This window comes from Neoarius graeffei, chromosome 28 (assembly GCF_027579695.1).
Source record: "Neoarius graeffei isolate fNeoGra1 chromosome 28, fNeoGra1.pri, whole genome shotgun sequence".
In the NCBI taxonomy this organism is placed as follows: domain Eukaryota; kingdom Metazoa; phylum Chordata; class Actinopteri; order Siluriformes; family Ariidae; genus Neoarius; species Neoarius graeffei.
In genome coordinates, this window is record NC_083596.1 from 31105461 (window position 1) to 31130599 (window position 25139).

Below are 25139 nucleotides of genomic sequence, written 5' to 3' on the forward strand. Positions count from 1 at the left end.
GCCAGCTAATAATCTTTCAGTTCTTACCTGGGGGATTTTCACACATTTGTCCTTACAAAAGGCTTCAGGTTCTACAAGTTTCTTGGGCTGTCTTGCATGCACTGCTCTTGAGATCTATCCACAGATTTTCAATGATGTCTAGGTCAGGGGACTATGAGGGCCATGGCAAAACCTTCAACTTGTGCCTCTTGAGGTATTCCATTGTAGATTTTGAGGTGCGTTTTGGATCATCATCTTATTGTAGGACCCATCCTCTTTTTAACTTCAACTTTTTTACAGATGGTGTGACGTTTGCTTCCAGAATTTGCTGGTATTTATTCGAATCCATGCTTCCCTTGACCAATGAAATGTGCCCTGTGCCACTGGCTGCAACACAACCCCAAAGCATGATCGATCCACACCCATGCTTCAGAGTTGGAGAGGTGTTCTTTTCCTGGAATTTGGTACCCTTTTTTCTCCAAACATACCTTTGCACATTGTGGCCAAAAAGTTCTATTTTGATTTCATCAGTCCACAGGACTTGTTTCCAAAATGCATCAGCCTTATTTAGATGTTCATTTGCAAACTTCAGACGTTGAATTTTGTGGCTAGGATGCAGGAACGGATTTCTTCTGGTGACTCTTCCATGAAGGTCATATTTGTTTAGGTGTCGCTGCATAGTACAACAGTGCACCACCACTCCAGGGTCTGCTAAATCTTTCTGAAGGTCTTTTGCAGTCAAACAGGGGGTTTTATTTGCCTTTATAGCAATCCAATGAGCAGTTCTTTCAGAAAGTTTTCTTCATCTTCCAGACCTCACCTTGATCTCCACTGTTTCCGTTAACTGCCATTTCTTAATAACATTACAATCTGAGGAAACGGCTACCTGACAACACTTTGCTACGTTCTTGTAGCCTTCTCCTGCTTTGTGAGCAGCAATTATTTTATTATTCAGAATGTGAGGAAGTTGCTTAGAGGAGGCCCATGGCTGTTGATTTGAGGGACAAGTTTGAGGAGTCAGAGAATTTATAGAGCTTTGAAATCTGCATCATCTGACCTTTCCTAATGAATAATTTGAACAAGCCACAGCTCAATAAGCTAATTAAGGTCTAGAAACTTGGTAAAAGTTACCTGAGAACTCAAGTGTATTGGGGTGCCTAAACTTTCGCATGGTGTTCCTCTTCTTTTTTCACTCTCCAATTGTACAAAACAAAAATACACAAATCTTGCAGAAAACGCTGAAAAGTAGTGTGTGGTCTTTACCTTTATGCCTTTTGGTGATCAGTTCATCTTCTGCTCACTTAACTATTCACAGTAACAGACATTTTCAGTAAGGGTGCCCAAACTTTTGCATGCCACTGTGTGTGTGTGTGTTCATTCATATATGAGTGATTCCATGCTTATGGGTACTGAAATGGGGACATGAACTTATTTTTAAAAATTCACCTAAAACCATTTATTTTTTTTACCATCAGGTCACAAAACATGTAATCTTTAATGAATATGTTAAAAGATAACTAATTTTCTGAGATGTAATAAAAACATATTTATATGCCAAAGTCAGAATGTAACAGAAGTGTTGTGGACATATATATTCTCAATTTTAACAATGTAGAATTACTTTTTGAAACATAGGAAGGTGACGTTTTAGCAAAAATAATTAATAAACGTGTAGTAGAATAAACATACACATTCTTTCAATAAGATTAACATGGTATATAGCTAGATTGTAATTAATTTGTAACAGACGCGAGATGGACAATCGTAACAGAAGTAATGTAACAGACATCATTTTGGAACTCATAGGCTTGACTTTGGCATATAAATATGTTTTTATTACATCTCAGAAAATTAAAAAGTTATCTTTTAACATATCATTCATTAAAGATTACATGTTTTGTGACCTGATGGTAAAAAAAGAAATGGTTTTAGGTGAATTTTTAAAAATAAGTTCATGTCCCCATTTCAGTACCCATAAGCGTGGAATCACTCATAGATAGATAGATAGATAGATAGATAGATAGACAGACAGACAGACAGACAGACAGACAGACAGATACGCATTTTATATATGGGTCTGTCTCAGAAGCTGGTCTCTCATTTGGGACATTATGGTCAAAAAATACATTTTCTAATTTTACTACTTCTTTTGCATTTACCCAACACTGTTTCTTTTGTCATGTTAAATAAGAATAAAAGATAGTATCTTGCTTTATCTGGCCTCCACTGTGGAAAATTTTTTTGATTACAATTCAAATGCTTTTGCAAAATTGATTTACATATAAAATAGCTACATCATGAAGAATTAAAGTCCCTCCTTCACAGATGAGTGAAAATATTGAATACATTTCCTCTTTTTGATTGCTTGGGTTAAAAATGCCAAGTTATGATGACTGAATTGATTATTCACTTAAATATGAATAATATGATACATTTTGGGTATTTGATATGGCGAAATAGGACAATAGGACACAATGGAAAAATCAAGAAACCACCGGAAAGATGAGAATAACGGCGGTGGTAAAAGAACAGCGACTGTACCGGCTGAAGGTCGTGCGGGTCTCTGCTGCGGCACACGAGCAACGGGACATCACTACTGCACCAGACGGAGCGCGAGGCAGGGGCAGGGCAAAATGACTAGCCGTAGATTCTGTCAAAAGTTCAATCTAAATTGACCATGGGTGCAAAATATTGGCCAAAAATACGCAAACACTACGAAATACGAAAGTGAGATGAAAAAGAAACATTCTATTGCCTTATACTGCAAGACTAAAACAAAATAAAACTGTCAAAACTCACCTTTTCAGTGATGACATCAGAACAGATCATTTGTATAACAAAGACTGCAAATGGAAGCACGATCAATTTTTAACTGTTGGAGTGGAAAATTCCATTCTACACATGCAAATTGTTAATGTGTGTCCTTCCCCGCACACAAACAAACACCACACTACGGTAAAAAATAGACCACAACTCATTTTACAGCTCAGAAATTCATACAAGACCAGCTACCATTGTAACATATTCTGTAAGAAACATTCTATACCTAACTTTCAGCTTTCATTTTAAAAAACAAAATCGCAGATTTATAACTAAATTTTTATATGGCGTAGTGATTTTAAGTTACTACTTTTGGTGAGGTAGTGACCTTGACCCTGAGGCTTTCTGTTTAGATCAAAACACACGATCGTATTGGTTTTGGGTATGCGGAAAATGGAGTTACAATGGTGATCAAATATTTTGCATGATGTTTTATTACGGTTATGAGTATTCTCAGGGATGCAAACGGCGCACCTTTTGGCAGATGCCGCCTTTTTCACGGCTAAATCGCGCAGATCCGATTTTTTTTTTTAGGGGGGGCGTTGGAGTGTCTGATTATAATTTCATCAAAGTAAATTCTGTATATAAGCAAATGCCGTTACAGTCCATGAAACATAGGAAGTATAAGTATGAGAAAAAAAACAGTAAATCAGAAAGCTGCGCACTTTTGCGCAGCTTTCGCGCAAACGTGCGCAGCTTTCTGATTTACTGTTTTCTTCTCATACTTAGACTTCCTATGTTTCATGGACTGTAACGGCATTTGCTTATTTAGTAATTTTAATACAGAATTTACTTTGAAATTATAATCAGACACTCCAACGCCCCCCCCCCCCCCAAAAAAAAATCGGATCTGCGCGATTCAGCCGTGAAAAAGGCAGCATCCGCCAAAAGGCGCGCCGTTTGCATCCCTGATTCTGTGAGCGCACCAATCCTTAGGTGTATAAAGTTACAACTTAAAATCCAATTAGTCATAACTGTAGATTTTTCAGTGGTCTACAACCTTTTTAAGGAAACGCGATGTAGTCAACCATTTATCATGTCCCAGATAAGTCGCCATTTTTCCACAAATTTGCAGAATTTTTGCCAAATTCTGAATAGAGTATTCACATCAAAGATTTAGTTTTATCTGTATTATTTCTTTCATCATTTTATTTCAAATTAAAACCAACATCACCATTCAAAACCGTATAGTTTATTGACTGAGTATATTTAGTGGGGTACCCCGACAGTACCCAGTTTCTGAGACAGACCCATATATATTTTACACACACACACACACACACATATACATATATATATATATATATATATATATATATATATATACACACACACACACACACACACACACAGACACACAGTGCATACAGCTCTGGAAAACATTAAGAGACCGCTGCAAAATAATTGGTTTCTCTGGTTTTATAGGTGTGTGCTTGAGGAACATAAACATTTTTGTTTTATTCCATAAACTCCTAACAACATTTCCCCAAATTCCACAGAAAAATATGGTCACTTAGAGCATTTAACTGCAGAAAATGACAACTGGTCAAAATAACAAAAAAAGATGAAGTGTTTTCAGACCTTGAATAAGACACAGAAATCAAGATCATATTCAATTTTAAACAAAATAATACTAATGTTTGAACTTAATACGAGTTCAGAAACCAATATTTGGTGGAATAACCCTGACATTGAAAATCACAGCTTTCATATGTCTTGGCATGTTCTCCACAAAGTCTTTCACATTACTCTTGGAGGATCTTATGCCACTCCTGGTGCAAAAATTCAATCAGCTCAGCTTTGATTGATGGCTTGGAACCATCCATCTTCCTCTTGATCACATTCCAGAGATTTTCAATGGGGTTCAGGTCTGGAGATTTGGCTGGCCATGACAGGGTCTTGATCTTGTGGTCCTCGATCCACACCTTGACTTGACCAGGCTGTGTGGCATGGAGCATCGTCTGGCTGGAAAACCCAGTCCTCAGAGCTAGGGAACAACGTCAGAGCAGAAGGAAGCAAGTTTTCTTCCAGGATAACCTTGTACATGGCTTGATTCATGTGTCCTTTGCAAACAAACATCTTTGCTGAAGCACCCTCAGATCATCACCAATCCTCCACCAAATTTCACAATAGGTGAGACACACTTTGCCTTGTAGGCCTCTAAGTCTCCATCTAACCATAAAATGACCAGGTGATGGGAAAAGCTGAAAATTGGACTCATCAGAGAAGATACTTTACTCCAGCCCTCTACAGTCCAATCCTTATGGTCTTTAGCAAACCTTAGCCTGGCTCTTCTTTGCATCTCATTGCTGAAGGGCTTTTTTCTAGCGTTTCATGACTTCAACCCTTCCGGAGGAGCCTGTTTCGAACCGTCCTTGCTGTGCACTTAACCTCATTCACTCCATTTGTCATTCTTTTTTAGGTCACTTGACATCATCCTATGGTTGCTGAGTGACATTTGAAGGAGCTGACAATCATTCCCATCAGTAGTCACTTTCACCCTCTGCCAGTCTGTAATTTTGTTGCCCCCAATGTCTGCTGTTTGATCGTATTCTTATGAATGGTCTTTGAAATTTTGAGGATGGAAGCAACCTGACACTTACAAGTGTCAGGTCATATAAGATAAATACTGTATCCCTCTGCCAGTAAAGCCAGAACTGAACCCGTCTTTTTCTCACTCAAAGATTTTCTTTTTAACTCTTTTGGCATGATGAATCGACTTTTTTTTTATTCTAATTAAATTTAAAGGTACTACTAGCATTGTTTTGCCAAACTGGTCCTATTGCAAGAGGATAGTGATGACCATAGTGACTTTTGTACTTTTCCTCGTTAAATAAGATTTGGTTCAGGTGATCACCTAATCAGTACCCCATTAAATAAAATGGTGTGTTTGTGTTGGAATTCCATCACAGACACTGGACTGAAATGGCTGCCATACATGCAGATGCTAATTTAAGAAAAAATTGAAGTGGTCTCTCAATTTTTTCGAGAGCTGTATCCACACACACACACACACACACACGTGCATTTCAAACAGATTATTATGAAAATTTTCATTTCTCTCATAGTTAAATTCAAGAAAGGTAAACTTTCATATATTCTAGTCATTACATGTAAAGTTAAATATTTCAACCCTTTTTTTGTTTGGGCTGTTGAAGTTCTTTTACACGTTCTGTGCCCCCTCCCCCATAGTTTGGGAAATCAGGAAGTAACGTAGTGCAAGCAAGCAATGTAACAAGTAGCTGGTTGCTTATGTCGTGTTAAAGTGCTTTTGTTGATTCCACATATAGAATCAACTTTTATTTTTGCATTCTGACTGTTTACATAAAATGTGTATATTTTTTTATATGCTTCTGATGGTCCAGAAGGGAGAAAAGATGTTAAGATCCAGGTGTGTGCGTGCGTGCGTGCGTCGACAACGTGCAGCCTGCACACTGGAGTGAGAGTTTATTTTTATTCTGAGAAATTTGTCAATTAAGTGTTTATAAATGCAATTTTTACTCATGAATGTACTGTATATTTACCAGTGAGTGATTGCATTTTACTGGAAAAGATCTTTATGAGCAGTGTGGCTTAAAGGGGAACTGAAGTCATTTTTAAACTTGCTTTATTTCTTAATTAAAGTGTTATTCAAATACGTTTTCGGTTTTATTAACCTTATATTGTGACTTGTATTGGCATATTATATTACACTTATCAGCCTTTTCGATTTTTAGCCATGTTGAATGTAGTTCGTATGGTCCACGGCAGACGTCACTTATCCGCGCGATCTTCATGAGACTTGTGCGCTGGTGGCGCTGACACTTCACGTTTGAAGTCTCCTTCAAACGTGAAGTGTCAGCACCACCATTTTGAAAACTGTTTACACAGCGACCAGATCGCCATATCATTCCAATTTAGATTGATTTCGAGATTTGCCAGCTTCATCAGTGATGATTATTCCATACGATTTCAAACCAACGTGAAGTAGATAAGAGTTGGAAAGACGACAGGATAAGGACTAGTCCATCATGCTCGTATGTGTCATTACTGTCGCACAATTAAAACGTGCCAGATCAGGTGGCTGGTGGGTTTTCAAAAATAATAAATACATGTATTTATCACAAAAATACATGCATATTATACTGAGCGCATTTCCCCATGATCCTCACTAAGGTTTCGGACAGCACTACAAAATGGTGTCCCCACTATATAGTGCCCTATCTGGTGAGTAGGGAGCGATTTCAGACACAGGGAAAACTTCCGGCTTGATTACGTCAGCATTCAAAGGAGGACACGTGCGTCTTTTGACAATGTTGGCAAATGTTGGTCACTTTGATTTCCGCTGTACATTTTACTTCTATCCTACGAGGTCTCGCACAGGTCTCAGTGAATCTCGTTTACGGCCATTACTTTGACATATGGACTGATGTGTTATACAGCATATTTCAAACACTCATAACTTGCTATAGCAGTGACAAAATAGCTGTGAGAAATGCATTCCTACATTTTATAAAATGAGAAATAGAATTTTGATTTTAAAAATTGCCTTCAGTTCCCCTTTAACAAATTTATTTGGGTTTTGTATTTTTATTTTCTTTATTTAAACGATTGCCACGACTGTTGTCCAGAGTCCACGTCACCTAATTTGTTTATTTTATTGCATAGTTTGAGGCTGGAAGTTAAGTACAGAACTAGAGGAAAATACTGTATTGTTTTGTTCACACAATTATGTGAAACCCTCAAAATTATAAAGCTAATGCTGCTTTATTATTTTTTTTTTAATATGCAGTGGGGCAATAAAATGCCCACAAAAATTATTTTTGCTGTGTCCAGCCTCATCCTTCCTAACCTGGCTACATACATATGCATAAAGCAAGCATATTTGTCCACTCCCACTCCCCAAAAACTTGAAAAGAATCCCTTTAAGGTACATTTAGAACAAATAAAAAAATGTGTGATTAATCACGAGTTAACTACAGACAATAATGTGATTAATCACAAATATTTTAATCAATTGACAGCCCTACTTTGTTTTCATTTTGATGATTATGGCTTATAGCTCAATCAGAAATCCAGTATGCCAAATTCTTGGAATATTCCCTAAAAAAAAATCAATCAAAAAAGGATTTGCATTACAGAAATGTTCAACTTCTGAAAAATATGGTCATTTATACACTCAGTACTAGGTTGGGGTTCCTTTAACATGAATTCCTGCATCAATACAACATGGCATGGAGGCGATCAGCCTGTGGCACTGCCGAGGTTGAAGCCCAGGTTGCTTTGATGGCAGCCTTCAGGTCATCTGCATTTTGGGACCCCAAAGGGTGTTTCTCAGCTTCCTCTTGACAATACCTATAGATTCTCTATGGAGTTCAGGTCAGGAGAGTTGGCTGGCCAATCAAGCACAGTAATATCATGGTCCACAAACCATCTGGTAGTAATTTTGGCACTGTGGGCAGGTGTTAAATCCTGCTGGAAAAGGAAAATGGCATCTCCATCAAGCTTGTCAGCAGAGGGAAGCATGAAGTGCTCGAAAATCTCCTAGTAGATGACTTTGAACTTGATAAAACACAGCAGACCAACACCAGTAGTTGACGTGGCAGCCCAAATCATCACAGACTGCAGAACCTTCACAGTGGACTTCAAGCACCTTGGATTCTGTGCCTCTCCACTCTTTCTCCAGACTCTAGGTCCTTGATTTCCAAATGAAATGCAAAGTTTACTTACAGTGGCGCTTGAAAGTTTGTGAACCCTTTAGAATTTTCTATATTTTTGCATAAATATAACCTAAAACATCATAAGATTTTCACACAATTCCTAAAAGTTGATAAAGAGAACCCAGTTAAACAAATGAGACAAAAATATTATACATGGTCATTTATTTATTAGGGAAAATTATCCAATATTACATATTTGTGAGTAGCAAAAGTATGTGAACCTTTGCTTTCAGTATCTGGTGTGATCCCCTTGTGCAGCAATGACTGCAACTAAACGTTTCCGGTAACTGTTGATCAGTCCTGCACACCGGCTTGGAGGAATTATAGCCCATTCCTCCATACAGAACAGCTTCAACTCTGGAATGTTGGTGGGTTTCCTCACATGAACTGCTTACTTCAGGTCCTTCCACAACATTTCAATTGGATTAAGGTCAGGACTTTGACTTGGCGATTCCAAAACATTAACTTTATTCTTCTTTAACCATTCTTTGGTAGAACGAATTGTGTGCTTAGGGTCGTTGTCTTGCTGCATGACCCACCTTCTCGAGATTCAGTTCATGGACAGATGTCCTGACATTTTCCTTTAGAATTCGCTGGTATAATTCAGAATTAATTGTTCCATCAATGATGGCAAGCCGTCCTGGCCCAGATGCAGCAAAACAGGCCCAAACCATGATACTACCACCACCATCTTTCACAGATGGGATAAGGTTCTTAAGCTCGAATGCAGTGTTTTCCTTTCTCCAAACATAACGATTCTCATTTAAACCAAAAAGTTCTAATCTGGTTTCATCGGTCCAAAAAACATTTTTCCAATAGCCTTCTGGCTTGTCCACGTGATCTTTAGCAAACTGCAGACGAGCAGCAATGTTCTTTTTGGAGAGCAGTGGCTTTCTCCTTGCAACCCTGCCATGCACATCATTGTTGTTCAGTGTTCTCCTGATGGTGGATTCATGAACATTAACCAATGTGAGAAAGGCCTTCAGTTGCTTAGAAGTTACCCTGGGGTCCTCGCCAACTATTACACGCCTTGCTCTTGGAGTGATCTTTGTTGGTCAACAACTCCTGGGGAGGGTAGCAATGGAATTTCCTCCATTTGTACACAGTCTGCCTGACTGTGGATTGGTGGAGTCCAAACTCTTTAGAAATGGTTTTGTAACCTTTTCCAGCCTGGTGAGCATCAACAGCACTTTTCCTGAGGTCCTCAGAAATCTCCATTGTTCATGCCATGATACACTTCCACAAACATGTTGAATCAGACTTCGATAGATCCCTGTTCTTTAAATAAAACAGGGTGCCCACTACACCTGATTGTCATCCCATTGATTGAAAACACATGACACTAATTTCACCTTCAAATTAACTGCTAATCCTAGAGGTTCACATACTTTTGCCACTCACAGATCTGCAAGATTGGATCATTTTCTTCAATAAATAAATGGCCAAGTATAATATTTTTGTCTCATTTGTTTAACTGGGTTAAACAAACTCTATCTACTTTTAGGACTTGTGTGAAAATCTGATGATGTTTTAGGTCATGTTTATGCAGAAATATAGAAAATTCTAAAAGGGTTCACAAACTTTCAAACACCACTGTACATCTGAAAAGAGGGCTTTGGACCACTGAGCAACAGTCCCATTCTTTCTCTCCTTAGCCCAGGTAGGACACTTCTGACATGATCTCTGGTTCAGGAGTGGCTTAGAAATAGCTTGATATTAGGAATGGGACTGTTGTAGCCCCTTTCCTGGAGACGTCTGTGCATGGTGGCTCTTGATGCACTGACACCAGCTTCAGTCCACTGCTTGTGCAGCTCTCCCAAGTTCTTAAATAGACTTTTCTTGACAATCATCTCAAGGTTACGGTCATCCCTGTTGCACCTTTCCCAGTCAGCCTTTTTAGCAATGACATTCTGTGATTTACCTTCCTTGTGGAGGGTGTCGATGGTAATCTTCTGGACAACTGTCAAGTCTTCCCCATGACTGTGGTTGTGTCTACTGAACTAGACCGAGATATACACGGTATTTATACTCTTTTACTCAAACTCTAAATGAAATATTCTAATATTTTGAGATACTGTATTGCTAATTTTCATGAGTTATAAGCCATATTCAAAACTGAAAAGCCTTGAAATATTTCACTGTGTGTAATGAATATAGAATATATGAAAGTTTACCTTTTATAATTAAATTACAAAAAATATTGAACTTTTTCATAATAATCTAATATTTTGAGATGCACTAGTACATACATACATGGTATTCATTCATAAACTCCCCCCTTTTCTCCTTACCCCACGTTACATACTTTGTACTGCACTCCTATAGAGTACCTGGGCCTCACGACAAGCATTTCAGTGTACAACTGTCCCTGACATTTTGTGCACAAGACAAATAAACTTGAAACTGAAACTAAATTTTATATAAATTTGAAGACAAGATCTAATAATGTCCTGACTGATGTGGCCTGAGCTCTGAAAATTATACCAAAATAACTGCCACACATCCCTAGCCACGTAATGATCAAGCTATGCATTTTAACAACCCTCCTTGAATGCAAATTACAATAGTGAATGAAAAACTTAAAAACCCATCTTGTAAGTGTATATGTGCTTGGGCTGATGTGCAACACTCACAAGGCGCTGACCATTTCCTCTTGCATCTTCTGCAGAGAATCAAGAAGCAGAGGGAGTGTGTTTTCATGATAGTGCTCATGATGCAGCTGTGCACTTCGCACAGCCAGCACATACTGGTTGTGCAGATTGTGTAGCTTCATGGTGGCTTTGTCGTAGCGCTCACGGGCCTTCTCTGGCTCCTTACCTAAAGAAAACACCATTCGGATTAAGCCTAGTGCACAGAATATAATTTTAGCCCTGATTTACCAGTCACTAGTGACAGACCATCTGAAGCCAAGGCTCCAAAGCAGGTATCTAGTATAAGGAGTGGTGTCAAAGTCCCACTTTAAGGCGTGTATAATTTAGCAGAAAACCACATGACCAACGACAGACGAGGCCTCGGTTTGTTTGGTTCACATCAGTGTTTCATCCTGAGTGTGAGAGAAAAGGAACTGCCTCAATCCAAACACAGTGTGTGTAGGGTGTGCACCTAAACAAAAATCAGTAAAAAGGTTCTCATAAATGTTACAACAGCTGCAGTAGCACTCGCAGTCCCATCACACAAGCACAAATGTTACCCCTCTTTATGTACACCTTTTTATTGTGCAGACAATTATATTGAGCATAAATTCATAGGAGACAGTGTATGTGTATAAATAAGAGTAGACACCAAATAACAAAAAAAAAAAAGCTTATTACATTAGTTATTTTAAAATTGAATATTGTGCAAAGTACATGCAAATAATAATGCAAAGGGGCAAAACACTGATGTGATGTAGAAATTAAAACATGCTATATTTGTCTCTTAGCAGTAGGTGTCATGAGTGAACTCTGTTGAATCAGACAGACATCGAGTAATGAACCTTTTAGTCAATCACAACCTTGTCTGTCATTAGTCATGTGGTTTTCTGCTAAATGATACATGCCTCGAAGCTGGGCTTCGTCTACCACACCCCCTAACATTACATGGCATTTTGCAGACACTTTTATCTAGAGTGACATACAACAAATGCAAAAGTCAGTTACAAGAAGTGATGAACTTCTAGACAAGAAAGTTCTAGTGCCCCTTATACTCAATACACACTTTGGAGCCTGATTTGGCAATCACTTCCATTCACTGATGAACCTTGTGGCTTGGCAACTACACCCCCAACTCAATGACTACTCTGTGTGGTCCTGCAATGAATGTTCATGCCGCGTGAATCAAGGCTCAGATATTTTCAAGCATTTTTTATATTCTCTGTGATTAACCTTATGTTAAACCCTTTTGTAACTAGTTTCAAGAACAGTGCTGAGAAAAAGCCATTTGAGTCACAGAGGAAATATAATTAATCATGCACCGCAGATCTGTGAAACAAATTTTCCATCCATCTTTTATGTGGGAAGCCGAGGGCAAAATGTAAGCATAATAATAATAATAATAATAATAAAGTACTTCTGTACAAACTTATTTGGCATGCAACACCCAAATGCTTTAATGGAACAACAAAACACATGATTGCTGATTGTGCACAGTATAAAAATAGGTAATTTTCTTCTCATTGTACACTGCACATCTCCCCACACAATATTTGCCCCATATTTCCTTTAATTTCTCCTTTTCCTGTTTCCATTAAAAAATGTGACAAAGCTACAACCCCGATTCCAAAAAAGTTGGGACAAAGTACAAATTGTAAATAAAAACAGAATGCAATAATTTACAAATCTCAAAAACTGATATTGTATTCACAGTAGAACATAGACAACATATCAAATGTCGAAAGTGAGACATTTTGAAATTTCATGCCAAATATTGGCTCATTTGAAATTTCATGACAGCAATACATCTCAAAAAAGTTGGGACAGGGGCAATAAGAGGCTGGAAAAGTTAAAGGTAGAGCTGTGCAATATATCGTATTGTTATCATGATATCGATATTGGTGTCAAACGATATCAAAATTCATAATATCGATATGAAACGATTTTTTGTCATTTGTCGAAAGGGACGTGCACAATATTTCTACAATGGCAATAAAACAACAATAACATTGACGTGACAGTAAGGTAAAACGAACCCTTCTGTCCCCTAAGGCACACCGTAGCCTTGCATACGTCATCCATTCTACTCCCGCGATATCTCCGCAACAGTAAAAAATCAGTTCTTCTGTTTTCATACGTGTCGGGTGATTTGATATATTGATTTCTTAATATGTTGTTTGATTTGCTTGCTAATAGTTATAATAATACAATTAACATATATTTACGTCATATTTTTGGATGTGGGACTGGGTAATGTAAAAATGGCATCTACGGAAGAAAACAAGCACAACAATATTAGCACATATCCAGCTTGCTAGCTGTGTTAGATGTGTTAAACCGTGTGGATTTAAGTGGAATAATTGCGAGTCGTCCTGTGGTCAAGGCAGAGTTTTAAGGTAAGGCAATTTGGTTATTAATGTTGCCCGCCACGGCATGTTGGGTTCATTTGATTTTGACTTGTGCATCTGCAGCTCGCATCATGCTTTGAAGTAGGTTCTGCTAAGGACAGCTTTATTGCGCGATGTAGACAGACTCAGATGTAATTACATTGTTTTTAAAATTCCGTGCGCTTAAAACGGTGTCCCCCTGCTAATCATGTGTTGCTTTTACTTTTCTTAATGGCGAGTGAAATATCTCTGCAAATGGTATTTCAATGCTGGCATGCCAAAAAGATAGCGGAGTCCACATTTGGAAGATGAAGGAAGAGAAGCCTATTTTCATGTATGTTAATTCTTAAGGACTTGTCTCTATATTGTGCGTGTTTAATGTTGGTGTCTTAACAACACACAAGCTTACGTTGTAGTGTGTGTGTGTGTGTGTGTGTGTGTGTGTGTGTGTGTGTGTGAGAGAGAGAGAGATTTTATCCTTGGCTGGCTACGAGCCAGTGTGGACGTTACGCAGTAATCACTGGTAATACCAGCGCTGGCTCCATCCTCTGTGATCGGAAATGTTGAGTGAGGAGAACGTGAGCCTTGTGCAGGCTATAGGACCTATGCAAAGTACGCGCTTGCACAGTAAATAGTTTAAGTAAAAGGCGTTTCAGGGTACAACGGGAAGGGTTGACAGGTAGCCTATGAGGCCTGTACTATAAAAATGTGGCCCGGTGCCTCAGGTGTTGATGATCAGGGCTTTAAAAAAAGGTGTATAAATATCGTTTTAAAAATCGCGATATCGATATTTACTGAAAAAATCGTGATATTGATTTTTTCCAATATCGAGCAGCCCTAGTTAAAGGTACAAAAAAGGAACAGCTGGAGGACCAAATTGCAACTCATTAGGTCAATTGGCAATAGGTCATTAACATGACTGGGTATAAAAAGAGCATCTTGGAGTGGAAGCGGCTCTCAGAAGTAAAGATGGGAAGAGGATCACCAATCCCCCTAATTCTGCGCCGACAAATAGCGGAGCAATATCAGAAAGGAGTTCGACAGTGTAAAACTGCAAAGAGTTTGAACATATCATCTACAGTGCATAATATCATCAAAAGATTCAGAGAATCTGGAAGAATCTCTGTGCGTAAGGGTCAAGGCCGGAAAACCATACTGGGTGCCCGTGATCTTCGGGCCCTTAGACGGCACTGCATCACATACAGGCATGCTTCTGTATTGGAAATCACAAAATGGGCTCAGGAATATTTCCAGAGAACATTATCTGTGAACACAATTCACCGTGCCATCCGCCGTTGCCAGCTAAAACTCTATAGTTCAAAGAAGAAGCCGTATCTAAACATGATCCAGAGGCGCAGACGTCTTCTCTGGGCCAAGGCTCATTTAAAATGGACTGTGGCAAAGTGGAAAACTGTTCTGTGGTCAGACGAATCAAAATTTGAAGTTCTTTATGGAAATCAGGGACGCCGTGTCATTCGGACTAAAAAGGAGAAGGACGACCCAAGTTGTTATCAGCGCTCAGTTCAGAAGCCTGCATCTCTGATGGTATGGGGTTGCATTAGTGCGTGTGGCATGGGCAGCTTACACATCTGGAAAGACACCATCAATGCTGAAAGATATATCCAGGTTCTAGAGCAACATATGCTCCCATCCAGACGACATCTCTTTCAGGGAAGACCTTGCATTTTCCAACATGACAATGCCAAACCACATACTGCATCAATTACAGCATCATGGCTGCGTAGAAGAAGGGTCCGGGTACTGAACTAGCCAGCCTGCAGTCCAGATCTTTCACCCATAGAAAACATTTGGCGCATCATAAAACGGAAGATACGACAAAAAAGACCTAAGACAGTTGAGCAACTAGAATCCTACATTAGACAAGAATGGGTTAACATTCCTATCCCTAAACTTGAGCAACTTGTCTCCTCAGTCCCCAGATGTTTACAGACTGTTGTAAAGAGAAAAGGGGATGTCTCACAGTGGTAAACATGGCCTTGTCCCAACTTTTTTGAGATGTGTTGTTGTCATGAAATTTAAAAATCACCTAATTTTTCTCTTTAAATGATACATTTTCTCAGTTTAAAACATTTGATATGTCATCTATGTTCTATTCTGAATAAAATATGGAATTTTGAAACTTCCACATCATTGCATTCCATTTTTATTTACAATTTGTACTTTGTCCCAACTTTTTTGCAATTGGGGTTGTATAAACTCAGAGATAAACAAGTTATAAATATAACTTATATAAACTAAACACTTATTTATGCAAGAAAGCAAAATTGATGAGATTAGATAATTTAGGGATTAGTCATGTTTCAGCAGGGATTATGTAGGGTATTGTGTAGTGTGCACCCTGCTGTGCCCATAAAACTATGTTGTGAGTGAAAAAGTCATGTAGTGTGAGCAGCATAGCATTTCTGAGATTTGTAAAGTTGTGTCAGGGTCACTCAACTTTAATTACCATCTCCTGAATACCTGGTTTAGTCTTAAAAATCTGGCATGTTAAAACAAATGTTTGAAGGCTTCAAACTGGTTGACGGATACTGTGCTCTCTAAACAATTGGGATATATTTATTTAGCAAAAAAGCCTTTACTATGTCAATGAATGAATAAAGAAGATACAATAAAAGTTCTAAAGCTAATAAAACAGCTTATATTAAAGAATAGAGTCCTTACCTTTCATAATTGCCTCCTTGTATTTTTCTTTGGCACTATGAGCATCTTTAATTAATTGTCTGTATGTACCTTTCAGCTTTTCAATGTCCGTTTTTGTAACCTGGAAACGATAAAGGCATTTGCCAAGATTCCATTATCACCTGCTTACAAGGCTTGAATCATAGTATCGTACATGGAAATAATATTTCGAAGTAAATCAAAATATGGACAGATCAAACAAAGGGAAAAAAAGTTTGACGTTTTTATTCCAAGGATTATACAGCATATATGCACTTGCCTTGTTCAGTTCAAACTCAATCTGCTGATGTATACTTTGGTAGCTTCTCTTCACCTGCTGCTTGTCTTTGATCATCATGGTGAGGCGGTGCAGTGGGCCAGAATTCAGCTCCTCAGCATGAGACTTCATGATCTTACTAAGCTGTTCTGTCTGCTGTACCATCTGAGCCCATGACTAACAGCAGCAGAATATAGCATTGTCAGAATACCAGGGTCAATACAAATAAACATTACATTATTCACTGCCTTACGAGCAATCACATTATGTTTACTGTAGTCTGAGCAAACAAAAACCAATTCTGTCATACCATCTGCTTTTTCAACATACTTCAACAATGTAATGGATTTGGACATAATTACTTATTTTTGCCTAGTCCAAATAAAGTCAAGGTACCAAATTAGGAAGTACTAGTTACCTTGGAGACGGTGCTGATGTAGTGGATCTGTGAGGAGTTGTCTTGCTTGTCCACCTGCTGGCTAATGTTGAGGAGGAGTGATGCATACTCCCTGTCACTCTTAACACGAAGCGTCATGAACCGCTTCACTGTTTCTAGAAGCTTCAGTTCCCCGTCCTGCAGTTTGATTAGGCCCTCGTGGGAGTTTCTCAAGTCCTGACCAAACCCCATCTCATCAGGAACACGTTTATCTCTCACTAACTAGGAGGTTGCCTTCAAGTCTGCATTTCTTGTACTATAAAGTTGACAGGGAGCAATAAATGAAAGCCAAGTGATAAATTTATGCACATCAGTATGAGGTTAAATTAGTTATATTTAATATTAGTTTTATATTAGATTTAGCTGATTTTAGTAAACTAAAACTGCACCATTTTACTCAATTAAAAGAAAGATTTTAGCATTTCCCCTTCAATAATATTTTTAAGTTTCCAAAACACAGATGCAAATGCCCAAAATTTTAATTACTTCTTAAATAAAAACACCAAGAGGCCTTACAAATGCATAATACCATTATGGGCTTGCTTTCTTTTTTTGTGCATTGGCCAAATTAGAGTAGCTGAAACAGTCATATCTACAAGCATAGTATGTAGCAGCTCTGTTATAAGGAAGTGGTAATATTTAACATGGCTCTTCTAATGAGCACAATGACTGTTCACTTAATAAAAATAAATTATTTCAATGACTGATGAGGTGTCATCAGGTGTGCTAGTATACCCAGCTAGTATCATATTAGCCTAACAATACAAAAATGAAGTTTTTCCAGGAGAAATTTTAGCACAAAAATGTTACTGTAGCAAAAAGCTTATGTTTCCAAATAGGTACGGAGTACGACAGCATCTTACATCTTCAAGCATGAAGCATTACTAGAGGTGCAAACACCCATAGTTTAGATGTAATATTTTAAAACTGACTCCTTGCTGTTACAATATGGGGAGAAAACTAAAAACTAGTCTTTTCTGGGAGAATCAGACACTTCTTGAGGAAATGGCTGGATTTGCCAAGGAGCTTGACTAGCATTGCCCTCTATGGAAACACCTGTAAGTTAAAGCTCCCTTTGAAATCCATCAGGAAAGAGTTTAAGATAATGCATGTTACCGTACCAATACTTGAGTGATCTTAAACTTTGAGAGCCAGGAGTGACAGTTAAGACTGGCAGGAAGTGGACAGAAGAGATGACGGTGCCATAAGGACCATGTGGAAACAGTGGCCAGAGGAACAGCTGGGCTGGGCAAACTCCATGCAATGACCAGGCTCGTGGTAAAGAACATCAGAGCTGGTCCAGAATGATGTTGGCCAACTGCCAGTCTCAGGACTGGTATCAGAAACCAAGATCTTGATTATGTTGGAACTAATAGTGCCTTGGGAGGATTCAAGTGGAACAGACCTTTGAATGGAAGAGGGAAAGTATGAAGGCTGGAGGACTAGGTGCCTGGCTGTAGAGGCATTGCAGGACAATTGATCAGAGGCACCACAGGTGAAAGGCAAGCCATCCATAACAGTAAAGAAGCAGATCAAAAGATCAACAGAGCAAATCTATAGAAAGTTGCTGCTAGGGCACAAGCTGAGGCCTGATCAATCTCATCTGGGTCGCCTTGCCAAGCCTGTCTAATGTTTGAGAGACCTGAAACACTCAATGATGTAGGAGTACATCACTAATGATAGGCCTTAGCTTTGCATCAGTGGGTGTATCTGAACAAAAACTGCCCCATTTAGCCCTGTTCTCATGCTTTTGTAAAAAAAAACATTTTTGGTATGTGTGTTCTCTTTTTTAGCCGATCTATGTTATGTACTTTTGAAGCAACGCAAAATGAAATTGATTGAATATTATTAGTTTTTTTTTTCTTTTTTATCAGACATCTAATTTTTTAGGTTTGTTTACCTGACATGTTTCGACGTACGACTGTCGTCTTCCTCAGAGTGTCACCGGATGTTATTGGTGACGCATCTTTTATCAGCTGATGTTTCCGAAGGCGTGGCCTTCCTGTCTGGATTGACAGGTCGGTCACGCCTTCTACTGTCAGTTCGTCCCCTGCAAGATGGCACTCCAGGTATGGGAGAGCATGTATGCTCCCTCATCTCGGTTGATGGTCCTCGAGCTTCGCTTACGGATCTCTATGGCCTCCCTGATCCAGCGCTGATGTTTATTATCTTCTGTGCGGATGACTCTGGCATTCCCCCAGTCCATAACATGATTTTCCCTTTTGCAATGATTTGTTATGGCTGACTTATAATTTTCCTGTTGTGCCTTTTATTGTTCGGGTTTGTCTTGTAGCTGTCTCCTTTTCGCACTCTCTCTTATGTTCATTTTTTCTTGTGTTGAAACTCCTTCCTGTCTCCCCGATGTAAGTTTTATTGCATAATTGGCATGGAATCTCATATATGGTGTTGCATCTGTTGTCCGGATGTATTCTGTCTTTGGGATGAACCAGGATCTGACGGAGAGTTGTGTGTGGTTTGACAGGTGTGTTAATGTTGTATTTCCTCATTGCTCTTTGAATGCGTTCCGTTATTCCTCTGATGTATGGTAATGTCACTACTCCCCTGTGTTCTTGTTTGTTGGTTTGTTTTTTCTCTTTCTTCTGTGTTTTATTGTTTTTGACCTGTTCCTCCCCTTTGGATATTGCCCATTGTGGATATTGACATGCCTTCAGTGCGTGTTGTATATGTTGTTCTTCCTGTTCTTTGTCCTGTGGATCTGTAATTATTGCTGCGCGTTCATGCAATGTTCTAACTACTGATATTTTGTGCATTATGGGGTGTTCGGAAGTCCAGTTTAAATATTGGTCGGTGTGTGTGGGTTTCCTGTGTACTTTTATTTTGATATCCCCCTCTTCTGTGTGATGCATTTTTAAGTCCAAAAATGCTATTGACTGCTCCGTTTCCTCTTCATGTGTGAATTGCCGGTATTGTCTATAGTATTGAGATGGTCGGTGAGTTGTTGAGTGTGTCCCCTCTTTACTTTTTCCAATATGTCGTCCACATACCGTTTCCAGAGTGTTGGCCTGTATTCCACTGGTATTGTAGTGAGTGCTTTCTGCTCCAGGTCTTCCATGAAAAAGCCGCACATGATGGCTGATAGTGGGTCTCCCATGGCAAACCCTTCCTTTTGTCTGTAAATTGTGTTCCTGAACTGAAAGTATGTGGATGTGGCGATGAATTGAAGGAGCTGAGTGATGTCTTGTACGGTGAGGTTTGTGCGTTTCTTAAGCGTCCTATCTGTTTTTAATTTGTCTTGTACTATCTGTATGGTGGCTTCCATGGGTGTTCTGGTGAACAGAGATATGACATCATGTGAAATGAAAACTTCGTACATACATGCTCTCCCATACCTGGAGTGCCATCTTGCAGGGGACGAACTGACAGTAGAAGGCGTGACCGTCCTGTCAATCCAGACAGGAAGGCCACGCCTTCGGAAACATCAGCTGATAAAAGATGCGTCACCAATAACATCCGGTGACACTCTGAGGAAGACGACAGTCGTACGTCGAAACATGTCAGGTAAACAAACCTAAAAAATTAGATGTCTGATAAAGAAAAAAAAACAAAAAAAAAACACTAATAATATTCAATATAAGACATAATGAACGTAATCGAAAGAAATTGATTGAACTTGAACCAATGACTGTGCCAATATTCTCATTTGTTTTCTACATTAAATTGAATGTTTTTAACTATATCTCAGTCTTACTACACTTATTATGACCAAAGTCATCAACCTCTTTTCCAAAGCCCATGTATCCTTATCACAAACAGGTGTACTTTTAATGTTAATTTAATGAGTGGAAAAATAATAGTTTTCTTTTAAATGCATGTGCATAATCTATACACTATTTCTGACATTTTAAAAATATATATCAGGTTTCAATTAAATATAAAAAATATTAAGTTGTAGATTTTGGAAGGTGTTGTGATAATGAGAGAAATCTGTCAAAATAAAAGTGTTAATTTAAAAATAAATATTTCAGCATTTCAAGTAACTGTGCATACCTTAATTTTTAAAAATGTGAAAAATGTATTTGCTTTCCTAATGGTCTCAACTTTTTCAGTCTCTTGCGGCAATGAATTTTTAAGGACTTGTTTTGGAAAATATGTTCAAAAAGGTGTCAAATTATCAGTAACTTTGTTAAATTAATGCTCACAAATACTTCAGACCTTGTCATGAATGGCTAAAAGGAAATTTGGTGATTCAAGTCTTCTTAAAAATTTCATGTTTGAAATCACTGAAACCAAAACTTTATGCGAATCACCCAGTCAACAGTTCAGACTTATTGCTAAAGATCAATTTTTACATGAATGATGAAAACTGTGTCCATGTCTTGGACTGTAACAATAACCACATTACTGCCATGCCAGCAGTCACCATGATTACAATCACAACAGCTTTCTTCCCCATATCTGAGTGCACTGCCATCCTCATGTAGCTTTTGGCTTGGTATGTGGCCTTGTCTACATGTATGCAGATATTTTCTAAAACTTTATCAGTTATTAAATTATGGCTTTCCCCCCTTCAATCTCTCCACAAGAGAATGAGAAAATGACTAAAATGCCTAGACCTCTGCTCTGAGCATACACACATTTAGCAAGTGCAAGGAAAAACCTAATCAGTAGCCAGCGGCATAGTCAGAAATTTATTTTTGGATGGACCTTGGCAAAAATGAGTGGGCATGACTTTCACTCATGGTCTCACAGTCATCCACACATTCTTTAGAACCTACTGCTGAACTGAATGACAGGTCAGACACCCCATAATCACACTACTCCATGACTAGGTCTGTCCAACCTTCCATTCTTTGTTTGCACTGATACTGAATATAACACGTTAGGTTTTGATCAGTCTGTATCACAGGAGGTTGAATTGACAAAGTATGACCTAGGAATGTAGAACTCTGCCGCCTAAGAGATTCTGCCTCATGGATCGATCTGGGAGCAGTCAGTCACTGACACAGCTGTTCAGGGATGTTTGTCCCAAATCGATCCATGAGGAAGAATTTCCTGGATATCCATCAGGCAGAATCTATTAGGCGGCAGAGCTCTACATTCCTAGATTATACTTTATCAGTTGTACCTCTTTCGGTACAGACAGATCAAAACCTAACACAAAAAAAAAAAACACAAAGCAATGCCACATTTTTATTCACCAAGCCCACAAACCAGAAGTAACATCAAATGTAACTCCTGTCACAACCAATGCACAATATAATTACAACACTTGTTGGTTCATGGGGGAAATGAAAAGGCAGATGTGCAAAACCCAAGATCTGTGTTTTGTTTGTGCTTTCATGTTTCAACGACTTTATTGTCTGAAGATTCTCAGGCCCTGTCCACACGGCAACGGATTCAGGTGAATCCGATAAAATTGTTTATCGTTTCGGCCTGGCGTCCACACGGCACCGGCGTTTTGGGTGCCCCAAAACGAAATCTTTTGAGAACGGGTTCCAGAGTGGAAAGATCTGGCAACGGCGCTGTTGCGAAGTCGTCTGGATGAGTAGAACGGATTTGTTTACGATGACATCACAACCACATGTGCTTCACGCCGGGTAGAAGTGTAACGAACTCGATGCGAGTTGTCAACCAATCCTATAACTTGGTTCGCTTACAAAATATTTTCACTGTGAATATTTATTGTGTAATGGTGCAAAGTGAGAGAGAGAGAGAGAGAGAGAGAATAGCCCTTAGGGCAGAGTCAATCCCGCCAGCAAAAATAGGGAAAAAAAAGGAGCGATCTCACCTCTTCAGATGTTGGTTTAAGTCCTACAATACATTCCTCAAAAAGGGCGTAGAAGAACAAATTAATCCATCAACGTGTAACATTCAATTTATTCCGGACCATTAAAGACGCCGCCTTCCGCGTAGAATCATACGTCATCCTCGCCGCCATATTGGATGGGTCAAAGCGGAGAATAAAAGATGCCTCATTCATGTGCTGCGTTTAACTGTACCAACAGGTGTACTGTCCAAACGAGATCACATGGGATTACCTTTCACAGGTGAGACTGGAAAAATACTTTAATGTATTTGGTCATTATAATGTAATTTTACGAACAGATTTTTCTGACTTTGTGGCTAATATGAAGTCTCGCGCATAATAGTTTATGCGCATGCGTCCTTACTTCTTCTATTGTTCTGGTGTCTCCGAAGGGACCATCTTACAGCGCCCCTAGAGGTGTCGCATGTGTATTGCATCGTTTTCAGCAAGCGTTGCGTTGCCATATGGACCTGATATTTTACTGATCGTTGCCCATGTGGACGCGATTTTTTTTAAAATAACATCTCGTTGCCATTGTCGTGTGGATGTAGCCTCAGTCATCCAGGTCATAGTAACTGTGGGTGGTAAAAGAGAGCAACTGGACTTGCTTGAAGATTCTTGAAGACGTTTCACCTCTTATCCGAAAGGCTTCTTCAGTTCTGTCTGACTAATGGGGAGTATCAGGTATTTATCTTCTCATGGATGAAAAGCTCACCTAAGGTGTCATTGAGTCATCCTGTTGGTGTGGGTCACTGGGGGCTGGATGTGAACGGCCTCGAGAGTCATTAGGGTGATCAATGGATTGCCCGTTAAGGTGATCAATGGAATGCTGATTCTCTCTGTCCTCCTGTGAGTCACTGAAAACAGCTGGGTTTTGGTGTGTATTCAGTTGTCTGGGAAGTGTGCCAAAGACTGCATTGTAGGTGGCTGATAAATGATGTCTTAGACCCCCACCTCTGTTCAGTGATGGACATTCCAGGTTGACAAAAATGGCTTCTTTAACTCCTCGCTCATACCAACAATCCTCTCTGGCTAAAATGCTTACGTTGCAATCCTGAAATGAATGTCCTTTGTTGTTAAGATGAAGGTAGACAGCAGAGTCCTGGCCTGAGGAACTGTCTCTCCTGTGTTGAGCCATGCGCCTATGAAGCGGTTGTTTTGTTCCCCCAATATATGAGTCCGTGCATTCCTCACTGCACTGAATTGCATACACTACGTTGTTCTGTTTGTGTCTGGCTATTCTGTCCTTAGGGTGGACCAGTTTCTGCTTCAGGGTGTTACTGGGTCTGAAATGTACCGGAATGTTGTGTTTGTAGAAGATCCTCCTGAGTTTCTCAGATAGACCAGAAATGTAGGGAATGACAATGTTCTTGCATTTGTTCCTGTTATCCTCCTTGTCTGTTATGTTCCTTTTTCTGCTCTTGAAGAAAGACCAGTTGGGATACCCGCAGTTCTGAAGTGCTTTCTTGATGCAATTCTGTTCCTTCTCTTTTCCCTCTACCGTTGTAGGGATGTTCTGAACCCTGTGTTGCAAGGTCCTAATGACCCCCCAATTTGTGTTCCAGTGGGTGGTGAGAGTCGAAGAGTAGGTACTGGTCTGTGTGTGGGGGTTTCCGGTAGACCTCAATGCTAACCCAGATAGCAAATGATGTTATTTCAATGTTGATATTTGGTCAAGATGGTTGATTAACAGTTATAGTTGAACACTGATGGTGGATCAACCATTAATCAACCACTGATAAAATAAAAAGTTGAAAAAAATGTGTTCGAATCAATGTAATGGTTGAAGGAAACATTTGATCAATGTTGAATATATGTTGATTTTGTTGTCATCATACACTGCACCACTGGACGGGAGCCTGGGGTGCACTCTGGGTGAGACCATTTTGTGGGAGGGGGGTTTCCTATATTTCATTTATTTAATTTAGAATTTTAATAGAGCACAAGGAACTATGAAGAATAGATTATTATTTATGGTTATGTGCAAATCTTGTGTGTGCAACATGTAAGGAAAAAACGAACAGAAAATTCTACCGTACCGGCCGCTATTTGGAATGGTCCAAATAACCGTCTCTCAGAAGAACTTTCAGAAGAGCTCAAGAGTTGACGACGAGACTTGCGACCATAGATTGTCCGTGCTTGTGACTGAAGAAATTTGCTTCAACAACACTGGCCAGTTCTCCTCTTTGTGGTAGTGTGGTTAAAAATAGTGGTTAAGTGAACATGTGCTTGTACACATGGTACTCTGATGGACAAGAACCCCATCCCACCTCACGCCCAGTGTTCCTGGCATAGGCTCCAGATTCACCACCATACTGAGTAGGATAAAACAGTGACTGAGGATTACTATACAGACTTATTATGACATGTTATGTATTCTCATCTCATCATCTCTAGCCACTTTATCCTTCTACAGGGTCGCAGGCAAGCTGGAGCCTATCCCAGCTGACTATGGGCGAAAGGCG

General features: G+C 39.2%; 1 protein-coding gene across 11 annotated transcripts in view; it reads right to left on the reverse strand.

The window, feature by feature from the left end:
- The window catches only part of fer (fer (fps/fes related) tyrosine kinase), a 408576-nt gene that overhangs the window by 308304 nt on the left and 75133 nt on the right, over positions 1-25139 (reverse strand). For 10 of the 11 annotated variants that reach the window (XR_009651912.1, XR_009651911.1, XM_060913311.1 and 7 more), the window contains exons 3-6: positions 16890-17163; positions 16475-16648; positions 16198-16297; positions 11132-11315 (exon numbers count right to left, since the gene is read on the reverse strand). Coding sequence is in view for 9 of the 11 variants with exons in the window: in XM_060913311.1 (XP_060769294.1) it covers positions 11132-11315; positions 16198-16297; positions 16475-16648; positions 16890-17099 (668 nt within the window). In the remaining 2 variants the exon portion in view is untranslated. Of the gene's footprint in view, positions 1-4351; positions 4787-11131; positions 11316-16197; positions 16298-16474; positions 16649-16889; positions 17164-25139 lie in introns of those variants that run through there. The other variant, XM_060913317.1, reaches the window with a different exon arrangement.